The following is a 13,037-nucleotide window of genomic DNA, read 5'->3' on the forward strand; positions in this document are numbered from 1 at the left end:
TAAATCAAATCTTCATTAATTGAATCAATCTTCATCTGTAAAGAGACCAAAGATTAGAGAGACGTACGCATGGATGGAGAAGAAGATGAGACGAGAAGAGATTAGGAAATGGTTACATAGGCCCATAGAGCCCAGATAACGAATTTACGAGTCCAACTGGTCGAAGGCCCTGCATTCCAAAGGTCCAATTATCCTCACATGACTGCCAATTTTTCATTTTTGATGTTGAGTGTTTAATATCCAATGTTGATGTATTATCTAGTCAAATTCGACCATTCAAGTATTGAAAGATTAAATGGACGCAACTCTCCTAAAAATGTTTTGTATATTCATATAAACTCAAATTTAAGACTTTAAATTTGAACGTTCACAATTCTTTTCATTAGAGAGACAATATTTATCAGTAGATTTTTTCCCCGAAAAACATTCACATAATTTTTTATTGGAGGTGTCCTTTTTCTTTCACTTTTCAGTGCTATCTTCAGGTGCATTTTTATGATTATATTTATTTGGTAATATCAATCAAGTCAAGTATAAATATTATCATCTCAAGTACATGGAGGTGGCTCTTTGATATAGATTTTATATGTATGAGGTCCATACCCTTAATATTATCTAGGAGGTATTAGATCATTTATGCTTGTAGATATGTGATATCCCTTTTTTGGTTGACATGGAAATATGTTATTTTCTGTCAAAAGAAAATAAATATATTTTTTTGAAATAGGAAGAAATATATTACTTGAAAACGATGTTTAATATGATTTGACAAAGGAGAATATATCTAAGGCATTGTTTGGTGATTGATTAGAATAAGAAGAATACATCAAGCTTCTCCAGATCTGAGAATTAATACATTGTTTATTGATTTTGTTGCCTGATTTTAAATTGTTGATTGATTACAAGTTTACATGATTTTACACTCGTATTGTTGACTATATGTTAATGAACAAGGAGGAAGAGGGCAAATTAATGTTAAAGTGAGTGGGCGTAGTATTGTCTTTTTAAATTTTAAAACAAATATAATTTGTATAATTAAAAGAAATTCCACCAATTTTTCCACCATGTCAAAAATATATTTAAATCTAAGTCTTTTTCTTATTTTTAAACAAACAAGACCTTAAATTGAAGAGCCGAATTGAGGAATGATCTTTAATGTGACATGCCTAGTTGTGTTCACACCATGAACACTTTTTCCTCTCACATATTTGGGCATAATCATTCATGAGCATCACAAAACTTCATAAATAAGAATAAATTAAATTTTAATTCAGTTTAATTTTTCTCAATCAAGTCTCTTATGTCATGTTTTTTGTTTTGAGTAAAATAGCAATATGATCTTAGATTATATATCCAAGAGCATCTGAAATACTTAACCAAGCTATTTTTTTAATATTTTCTTTCAACTCTTAAAAATAATTAAAATTAGATTTTATTATTGATAGATACTATATTAGTACATCATTTTTAAAAATGATCTGTATTTATTATGCAAATTAATGTGGGACAGGCATTAAATTCTTTTACCATAATGGATCCACTCATCCACCTACTTCTTCCGCTCGCCCCAGGAATCATTAATAGTACTATAGATCTGAATCAAAGAATTTTGATGGGTCCTGAGAAATTAACATATTAAAGGGATTTTAAATTTAAGGATAAATGAATAAACAGATTTAGTTAAAAAGATAATCAGCGGATTATTAATGAACAGCAGGCCAAATCGGATCATTTTCAAAAGTATAGTCTCTCCGGAATATAGAAGATCATCATGAAAGAAAATAAGCACTGGAGTCATCTTGATTTTCTGATGCTTTTTAACTGAACAATACATCTTCCAAGTGCTTGAGATGTGAAGTATGCCCTCATTAAAATTCCGAGGACTTTGTTGTGCACAAATGCTCTGAGTCCTCATCCCCAAATGTGGAGCATCATGAAATTGATTACAGTGGAGAAAGTATGGCCCCAGCTGCTACTAGGAATTTATGTACTTGGTAAGCATCGGTTGTGTTTAGTGATTTTCAAGAATTATTGTTCAATGGAGGAAGTATTTTCCTAGCCTTTAATTTTTTTAATCTAACAAAAATTCCTCAAAATTAATTAATTACTCTCTCAGATAATTTTTCCCAGGTTATTTTAAAACATTTACTTTATTCTTTTTTACCTTAATCATTGATCTTTTGTAATTCTCCATCTCAAATTATAAGGCATTTTTAAAATAGTTTTTTCATCCTAAAATATAAGATACTTTAAGTAAATTAATTTTTTATTAAATGCATTAATTTTAATATTATCCTTTCTCTTTCTATAAATAATTTCTGTCCTGTCTCTTTTCAATATATGAAATAATGGGTATTTTTAAAAGTTTATATTTTTATTTTGAAAAAATAAGATTGTTTAGTGTATTTAATGAGGTTTATTAGTACTCATTAAAAACACTAAACAATCTTATAATTTGAGGTAGAAGGAGTACTCAAAATGTCCCTTATTTTTAATCATCAAGGATAATTCAACAATAGTTTAATTAATGTATTAATTTCATCATTGAATGTGGGTAATTTTGAAAAAGAAATCAAATTAAATAATCTTTAACGAGGTTAGCCAATTTGGTGGAGAGCTGGACCTCTTTAAATTTCATCTTCTTCTCTCAATTGTCATGGTTAATTTTGATAACCCTGATGACAATTTACACTATTGTTAAGAAAAAATGAGTTTTCCACCATGATTTTTATCAAGAATTGTTGGAAAATATGGTTTCCACCATGATTTTTATTAAGAATTGTTGGAAAATGTGGTTTCCGATGCTTAAAATTGTCACAGTTCTTAATGATGGGATTGAACCTATAACCTCCTATTTTTACAAAGAAATTTACATGATATTAAGCTACAAGACTATTGACTGGCCACAGTTCACTTTAATCACTTTATAAGGGTGACAAATGGCACTGTTTAACCGCCGAATGCATGCATTTTTGTAGTGTATATTTCGCATTAAAAACCCGGGGGGGATTAGAGCCCAACTTTATTCAATATAGTTTAGGGCTCAATAATTAGAGAGCCAGATTAAAGGGTAAATTTAAAGTGGAGGCTATAATCTGTTTGCAGATGTATCTTTACAAGAAAAATATATATATCCATATAAAAGTAGAATCGCAAACAGGTGTCTCATCATGTCATGTGTCTACTCTATTTTTAAATATATAAAATACAAAACTATCACATCTTTACATATCTCTTCATCTTCCTAACTTTTCATTTAAATTATTCATAATTTTAAATTTTAAATTTAACAATAATTATTTTTAAAATTGTTAGAATCACAAAGCAAATGTCAGGCAGTGCCACATGTCCACTTTATTTTTTTAATCTATGAGATATAAAACTAGCATGTTCTCAAATGTTTTTCCATTATCGTAACTTTTCATCAACTTACTTATAATTTTAATTTTTAATTTAAAAATAATTATTTTCAAAACAATAAGAATCACAAACAGATGCTTGGCAATGCCATTTGTGTTTTTTAAATATATAAAATATAAAACTACTACATCCTAATTGTATCTCTCCATCATCCCAACTTCCTATTAATTTATTTATAATTTTAATTTTTAATTTAAAAATATTTAGTTTTAAAATGGTAAGAATCACAACCAAATGTCTAGTGATGCCATGTGCAACTTTATTTTTTAAATATATAAAATATGAAAATATTACATCTTTAAATATCTTTCTATTATCAACTTCCCACTAACTTAATTCATAATTTAATTTCAAATTTCAAATTTCAAATAATTACTTTTAAAAATGTTAGATGTCACCCCCATTATCTTTTCAACCACTTCCTAGCTAGAATACAAAATTGCTCTCCCATAAAGTCACAATTTCAATTATAGTTAGAAAATGAGGTGTGAAACCTCCCCATGTGACACTCTTGTTAGATTGTCTATAACGTTCCTTCCTCTTTCTTCTTTTCTTCTTCTTCTTCTTTTTTTTTGTGCAGTGTCTAACAATTTATCCTTTCTGTTTGCTCTCTCAAGTGGTATTTCTCTTCTGTTATGTTGATTCTTTTTTCTAACGATTCATTTCCATGATAGATTTATTATTGGCAAACAAGTGCATGATTATTTCAATGCTCTACAATTGATTTACGCATGAGTTTCATATGTTGATCGTGCTTTGAATCTTATTTTTCTTCAGCAACACGTTTCTTTTGCATTACTGTAAGTTTTTGGTAACATCACAAGTCAATCCTCCCTATTTTTATAATAAATCCATCTTATATTTATAATTTCTAAATTGTCTCAAAAGATCTGAAGAACTTCTTCATCTCTTATTCAAAATAGGTTTGAAAGTTAGTCATTGTTAATAAAAGATTTTTTATCATTGTACTCTTGTCTCTATCTTGAAAACATGTCAGTTTTCAAGTTTCATCAAGTTTTATATATTGTGCACAATTTGTTCCGTAATAGAGTTCTTCCATTAGTATGCACTCTCCATGTTGCATTTTATTCTTCTACTTTTTCATGTTGCTACTTTCAAGCATACTTATTAGATGGGCTTTGTTGTTTTGTATTGTCTTGCATGTTTTTAGTACTTAAATAACCTATTAATTCATGTTTGTATGCCGCCTTGCAATTCTAGGAGATAGGGAATTATTGTACTCATGTATTAGCAAATATGTTCATCTATGTTGTTACAATTGTGCCCACCATTTTCTTTGAAATTGGGCCAAGTAATTTACTTGAGTTAGATCAATTTTAGCATTATTAACTAAAGTAACAATATCTTTTCATTTTTTTACATGTTTAATTATGAGATAACTCCTTGTAAATATTAAATAAATCTCATCATTTATTTAAATTAATTTTAAAATTTTTATATCTCGTGCAAAGCACGGGTACATACTAGTTTTCAAATAAAAATTGAAGACATTAAGTAGTGGGCAAGCCCTCTTGTTCTCTGTACATTCTGTTTCTAGACTTGATCTTAGTTAATAATTTCAATTCTGTTGAAATTGGATTATAAGATAATGAAGATGATTTAATTTTAAAGCTCAAGAATAACCATGCATGCAATATATACTCTCTATGTTTTCAAATATATAAGCAAATTTTAACCTACTCGTACGGTTTAAAAAAGACGATTAGTTCTAATAATTATTTTGAAATTAAAATTTTGGACTGAAATGACCTTATAATTAATGTTTACTTTTTTTTATGTAGTTTAATGACACTATACATTTATGAAGGGGTAGTTTGGGAAAAATATAAAAAATGCTTCTTGAAATTTATAATTTTATTTATAAAAAACAATGAAACAAATGATAATTTCTCTTATAGTAAAAAGGGGATGAAATAGAAATCAAGGTGTTTATGATAGGTCTAAGTTCATCTGAAGGCTTATTTATGGCATGTTGTACGTCTTAATAAAACCATTAGAAAAAAGAGTGGGGTAAACTAGTAGAGAAAGAGCAATACTAATGTCGTAAGGAAGATATCCACTGTAAATTAAAGCAGACGTTGTACTAATTGAATTGTCCAGCTTGAAAATAGACTGGTCACCAATAATCACTTTAAAGAGGCATTTGCAACAAGCTAGTCCACAAGATGATGATGAATTAATGGTTCACTTACACAGTGAGTGTCACTCGTAGCAATAAACTAATTTAATAATTGATTGGTAAAGGAGAAGGATGTGAACCATACAGGTCGTAATCAGAAGTTACTTCGAAAACAGGCAAATATTAGAGGTTCTATTTCTTCAACTTTCTATGTATGAATATGAATGAAACCACGCTGTGCATTAATCACTTTCGTTAAGGGGCTATACACAAAGCTTGGAATAAAATGACAATATTATTGGACTCGTTCGCTCTTTTTCAACGGCTTGCTAGCTACGTGATGTTGACAAAGAACAGCATAACAAGTCAGCTAATTTTGCATTCAATGTACACATATGCATCTCTTGAAGAAGGCCAGTGGAATTAGATAGATCCGCCGCTAACAAAACTTTCAACAAGAATATTAATGCTCAGTTAGACATTTGTTAACTTTAATTTGAAGAATTTAGACAGCAAAATTAAAAGCAGTTTAAAAGTATCGAGTGTTTTTGAAGACTAATTGGACAATGCAAGATTCCCTGCAGTTTCATATATGGATGAATGCGAGGGTGCAAGGGGGAGCTTTCCCTGCAATTTTACTATTCCGTTGCAATTTTAAAAACAATTGTGTTTGTAAAAATATGAAAATTGGTTTTAACGCCTTATATTTTAGATGGCTTTCAAATTTTCCCCTTCACGTATGTTTTGATGAGTTATTGAAATATAATATTTTTTGCACTTTGCAGAACTTGTTTGGATGTCAAATGTTAGTGCCTTAGCAGCGTCAATACTAGTGTGGGAAAAAAGTCTCATGTCAAATAAAATTGGGTAAAAAAAAAAAGGTATATAAGTGAATTAAAAAAATAATAAAATCCTTTTGAATTAGTATATAAATGAGAACCTAATCTCTTAAAATGCCATAATTCACTAAAATTTTTAAAAACTTTTGTGTCGATAAATTTTAAAGTGAAAAGATTATTTTATCCTTATTAAAAATAATAAGTCGCAGTCATAACTTTTATTTTGTGAATTATAAGAATTAAATAAAAAATTACAACTTGTTAAGCGTAATTTCTGTTATTAAAAAACAAACCTCAATCATAATTTTTGTTTAAAAAATAATAACTTTTGTTGCGTAAATCGTAAAAATTAAATAAAAAATTATAACTTGTTAAGTGTAACTTTAATTGTTGAAAAAATAAGTTCTCAAGATAGCAAATTTTATTCACAACTTTTGTTTAAGGAATAATAATTTTTATTTAAAAAATTGTAAGAATTGAACAATAAATCATAATTTATTAATAAGGATAAAATAGTTTTTTCAATTTAAAATTTATTAACACAGAGATTCCTAAATACTTTAAAAAAATTATGATATTTTAAGAGATCATATTATCATTTATATAATTTAGGGAGATTTTACTGTCATTTCCCCTTAAAATAACTCTTAAATTCAATGTATTAAATTTTTGAATTACGATGTAATGTTGTATTCACATACATGTATTTATCTTAAAACTGTTGGACAACTCAACTATATTCCTCTTATTTTGGGAACAACATGACTTTTGCTAAATTAAAAAAAAAAGTGTTTTGATTGGATTGCTTTGGAAATTTTTATTTGATATAACAAGTCTTTCCATATTTTATAGGACTCTCTTTCTCTTTCTCTTTCTGTTTTTCGGTTGCACGTTATTAACGTTGCGATATTTTTCCTCCCATGTCTTCCTCTCTCACTTTCATAAGTCACCACAATCTCTTTTAATTTCTCACTTTCCCTTTCTTAATAAATAATAGGAAGGCGAAAATTGACGACATCCATTGAATATGACACTACAGGGAATTACATGCGTGTTCTGTCTAGTCTTGTACTCTTCAAGTCCTAATTTAGAGGGCGGAGAAGGGAAAAAAAATTGGTTCTATTTACAAGATTTTTTAATGATCATTACATTTATCTTTACCCTTTTGCTATGTAAAATATTAGGAAAGTTATTAAAAGTTTGAGTATTTTATTTTTAAAATATGTGTATTTGATAAAAATAAAGTTGAAAACTTATTAAATTTTTTGATAGGATTAATAAAGTTTAAAATTTTTTTAATTCTAATAAAATATATTAAAAATAATTTATAAATAAGATTGAAGGCAGTATATCCCATTTCAGCTTACCATTGTGTATTTTATCTTTATTATGTGCAGGAAAGGGAGAGGAAGAGCTGAACAGGTATTAATAGTTCATATTATTTTTAATTTGTTGATGTTTTAAATAAAAATAAAAAATAATTTTACTAACAATGATATCGTCCAGTCCAAGGGACTTAAGTTTCCTTAAATAAGTTTGATTATTGGAACCTTATAAATAAAAAAGCTACCTGGAGAGTACTTTTAGATATGACAACATTTACATTTTGACACAACAAACCTGTATGTTTAGTTTTATACTCCCTCTATTTAAAAATATATAGTATTTTTTAAGGCTTTTATTGATAAATAATTTTATATTTATTTTAGAGTGTTTAATAGGAGTAAATATAAAAAGATAGAATTAGTTTAAAAATAAGTAACTATTTTATTGGGGTAAGATTCGATTAAAAATACTTTATATTTTTTAACGGAGTGTATTTAAGGGTGTTCCTTTTTAATTAAATCAAAACATGTAATTTTTTATAGATAATTTATTCTGTAAAAAATAATTATTATTAATATTATTAACGTGTTAAAATTCACTTATATTATGCTAATTAGATAAAAATATATGAATTATATGAGGCTGAGTATCTAAATTAAAAAAAAAAATCAACCTGTTAATTTTTTTTTTTAAATAAACTTGTCAACAGCTGTATGATGGGAGGAGAGATGAATCCACGTTGTAAAGATTGAAGTACTCATTTACTGAAGCAGGTGAGCAATAACTTCACGTCTATCTACTCCATGAACGAATCATTAATTATTCCTATTTCATTCCATTACGCATTATTAATGCGCTCCACTTTCTCATCACTACCAAATACCCACCACACAAAATCAACAGCCAAATTTTGTGTTTTTGCCAGTGTCGGCTTTTTTGTCTCTCCCATTTATTTTTTATAAATACTATTGTTAGTAGTAGCTTAGCTTCTAATTGTTCTCACTTACAAAGAAAAAAATTTATAGGCAAATCCACCAACATATTGTACCCATGGACATTAATTGGTTAATCCTCTTGTTTAATATATTTACCATGCTATTTCTTTTCTTTTTCTTTTTGCCTCAATTATATTTCTTTACTTGTATGAGTAGTTTTGTATATGAAAAAACAATAATAATGACAGGCAAATCACGGTTAAAAATTATTTTCAATGATTTATCACTGTGAAAACGTCTCGTTAACATATGTATTCTTTTTTTGAACACATTCCTTTTTATTTTTAAAGGCAAATAATGAAATTTAATTTCTGAAATATACATTCAATCTTTTAATTTTATGTAATATTTTATTTTAATCTAATCCATTAATTTTATAAAATATCTTTTCAGTCACTTAATCCTAATATAATTTGTTTAATTTCATCATAAAAAAATTTTCAATAAAATTTTAAATATTGGTAGCACATTTTTAAATGCTAAAATTAAGTTCAATCTTTTTAAAGTAACAATAATTGAAACAAAAAAATCATTTAAGACTAATACTATTAGGGTTAGAGAATTGAAAAGGTATTTTATAAAATTGAGAGATCAAAATTGAAACATTGTATATAAGGTTAAATGATAAAGATATATTTTAACCAAAATTTGAAATAAAAATTTTGAAAAGTGAATAGCATACTCTTCAGGATATATCTATATATATTATATATAGCCCTAATCATGTTGAGACCCCGACCAGCATTTATAGAAAGCATGCCCTCCGATCTGTGGGTGTCCCGCTTCGTTGGATCGGGGTTCATTGGTCCTCCGTGTGCTCTGAATTACTCGTCCTCCAACCAAAACTAATAAATGAAAAAATAATAATTTATTGTTGGGATGACCTCGTGTGAATAAATTGTAAATAATGATCATGTGGGTGCATATATATCAAAAATAAATGAACCACGTTAAATATATACTTACATGTAAGTCTATCTATATCTGAATTATATTTGTCTATTGATCATATAAACAGAATTTCCCCCTGCATTACTTGTCTCTTTAATTTGACATGCACTTGGTTTTAACTGGGCTTAAAATCATTTTTGATAAAAATTAAAAAAGAAGCAGCAGGAACCCACTAACTCATCTAACTACTTCTTCAATCCAGATATCCAATAAGAGTCTCGCACCGAACTTTGCAGTCCTGTGCAACGATTACCTGCCAAGTCAACAAGTGTTAAGTATGGGCTCTTGATTAATTCCTTTGTCATAATATGAAATGAAGTTCGCCAAATTTATGTCCCAGAGGTCGGAGAAGCCGAGAGAATAAGCTCAAACACATATTATTAAGATGTATAAGCATGGGTGAATCTAAAATGATGTAGAAAACCTTATATCAAATAAAATTGAGTTTAATAATTAATATAAACTAAGCTCTTGAAATTTTAAATTAAGATATAATATTTTTTTAATTGTTCTTCAACCATTTGTTTCCTCCTCATTTCCAACGTATATACCCGTGTATCACACCAATAATCATTTATCACTAGTTAGAAATTTTAATTAGGGGGCTGAGATTGCAAACTAAAAGTTTTGGCGAGCTAAGTAGTGCCTATAATATTTTATTTAGAAGAAATAAAAAAAATGTAGGGGCCCTTTCTCCTATCTCCACCACTATTTATCAGCCTCATTAATTTTAATTTAAGGCAAAAAAAAAAAAAACCAACAAAAGGGGTACAGAATCACATATCGTTGAACACACTTATGATATAATTGTTGGCCAACTTATAACAATTAATGGACCAAACTTTCAACTTCCGACGAGAACAATGTCTGGGAGAGAAAAGAGAGGGCTGTGAGAATGCATCGCAGGCTAAACACGGAAACTTTTCTCTTTCTTCCAGATTTGGCTTCAAAGTAATGCGAAATTTGTAGTGAAGATGATTCTTATACTTGTTTTTCTTTCTTTAACTATATTGTGAACAATAATCTGCCAATCAACCCTCTGCTGAATTATAAACTAGTTCTTCTACTTCAATATTATTAACTTCAGCTCACGACGAACAAATCAAAAGATCCTTAGCTTGAACAAACTTCTCAAAAGAGATCGTCGAAAGAACACCATTTGTCTCTAAATTGACCTGGGCAAGATAACAGCCTTGAGAGGGTTCTTCATCACAACCGTAAAAGCGAATGTCTCTGTCGGATCGGGTGGGAAATTCGGAGCCGGTAACCACTTGAAAGCATGCACCATTCTCGCCAGCATTAAACTTATATGCAACGTTCCCAGCGTCCAAGCCGGACAAATCCTCCTTCCGATCCCAAACGGCATCATCCTCACCCCCTTCGTCCCAGTTACGTCCACCTCCACCCCGTCGCCGGTTAAGAATCTCTCAGGTCGGAACTCGTCCGGATTCTCCCACATACTCGGATCCTCCGTCAACCACGCCGTGTAAAACTCCACGCTGGCATCTGCTGGTATCGTGTACCCTCCGAGCTCTGTCTCTGTCGTTGCTGCGTGCGACAGCACGAAATGGCTCGGAGGGTGTCGCCGGAATGTCTCCTTCACCAGCGCAGTGAGATACGGCATTTTCTCGATGTCACTCTCCAACACGACGCCGTTTTTCCCCACGCAGTCCACGATCTCCTTGTACAGTTTCTCCTGAATCCCCTGGTCCATCACCAAGTGGAGCAATGCCCATTCCAACGCCGTCGCGCTGGTGTCAGTCCCGGCGCTGATAACCTCCGATACTAATGTTACCAACTCCTCCTCCCCGAGCCTGCCTCTGCTTGGAACATCCAACCCGAATAAAGAGTCCACGTAAGCAGCACCGATCGGACTCACCATTTCGGAATTCTCGTTAATCTCCCCGTTGCTCTGCACGTAAGCTTTTCTGCTTCTTATCAGGGGCGCGATAAGATCCACTTGCGTTTTTCGCAACTTTTTCGCTTCTTTCACTTCGCGACGAAATAATGGAGTTAGAACGGGCAAGAAATCTGGAAGCTTTGGAAGGGTGATGATCATGACGTCTTTCAAAATGCTTTCTATTCTTCTGATTCGGTTCTCAGTGATTTTGGCTCCAAAACAGAGACATATGAGGATACTACAAATCGTTAGTCTACAGTTGCTCAAGACCTCGACGAAGCCATTTTCATGGGCTTCAGCTTCGATCCTTCTCATGTGAGCCTCCACCGCCCATTTTCTTATCCACGAACATTGCTTGATCCTCAACGGCGTTATCATCTCCGACACCATGTTCCGCCGAAGCGTCCTCCACAGAGGACCGTACTCGGCAGAGTTGATGGCGCATTTCCCCATGCTGAAGATGAGCCTGATCGGCGAGTCAGCTGGTCGACTCGCGAAGAGAGGGCCTCGCTGAATGAGAGCTTCGTGGATCAGGTCGGCACTGGTGACGATGATCAACGTACGTTGGCCCATTTGCATGGTGAAGATTGGACCATACTTTTTCCGCAAATCGCGTACAACGTAGATGAAGTGACGGCGTTGAAGGATGACTTGGAAGAGGTTTCCGACGAGAGGCCAGCCGGGTGGTCCTGGGGGGAGGTTTTTGGGGCCGCCTCCGGTGGTGGACCAGCTGCGCCACCAGTAACGGAGGAAGAGGAAAGCTGAGAGGATCAGAAGAATGTCTATGAGCTCCATCATTTTTGGAAAGACAGAGAGTTGCCTCACCGGCGATGGTTGATGAAAAGACGAATGCAAAGTGTTAACACTTGACAGGCAGAAAGGCCGCTTACAGCTTTTATAATGAAACGATGATTTCCCATTTGGTCAGGGCATTGAACTTCAGTGCTCGTCGACGTCTGTCAGATTTTGAACTGAACGGTCTAGATTTATTAAAATAAAATTTATAAAAATTATAAAATAATTTTAATAATTTTTTATTTTTAATCTAGGTTTAATTTGGCCTAGGTTTAATAACTATCTTGATAGTTAATGTATAATAATTATAAAAATTTTAATATTGAATTAAACCCTCTAAATTATACCTAGATTAGATAAAAAATATAAAAAATTTTATTTTAATAAACATGAAATAAAAATTTATAATAATATTTTAAAGTTGAACCCAAGGATCAAAATGGTCCACGAGCACCAAAGATGAGAGCACTTGGTCAGGGAAAATGCGTTTAATCGGGGATCGTAAATGGTGGAAATCCTAATCTTCAAAATTTAGTCATCCACCTCCAACACACCACCCCCCCCCCCCCCAAAAGAAAAAAAAAAAAAAACAATTTGAATGATGGAGGCGCTCATGCCAATCCAGTTAACAAGGTTTTGACACTGATGGGTATTAAATCTTAATGTGTCAA

At 31.2% G+C, this 13,037-nt stretch overlaps 1 protein-coding gene across 1 annotated transcript; it reads right to left on the bottom strand.

The window, feature by feature from the left end:
- Window positions 1-10,440: 10,440 nt before the first annotated feature.
- On the bottom strand, window positions 10,441-12,449 carry LOC129300001 (cytochrome P450 77A3-like). Its single transcript, XM_054938517.1, has one exon. The coding sequence runs from the start codon at window positions 12,367-12,369 to the stop codon at window positions 10,837-10,839; it is 1,533 nt and encodes a 510-aa protein (XP_054794492.1). The 5' UTR covers window positions 12,370-12,449; the 3' UTR covers window positions 10,441-10,836.
- Between the last annotated feature and the right edge of the window lie 588 nt (window positions 12,450-13,037).

This window comes from Prosopis cineraria, unplaced genomic scaffold (assembly GCF_029017545.1).
Source record: "Prosopis cineraria cultivar Desert tree isolate PC_DT_omini unplaced genomic scaffold, ASM2901754v1 PC1384, whole genome shotgun sequence".
NCBI lineage: Eukaryota > Viridiplantae > Streptophyta > Magnoliopsida > Fabales > Fabaceae > Prosopis > Prosopis cineraria.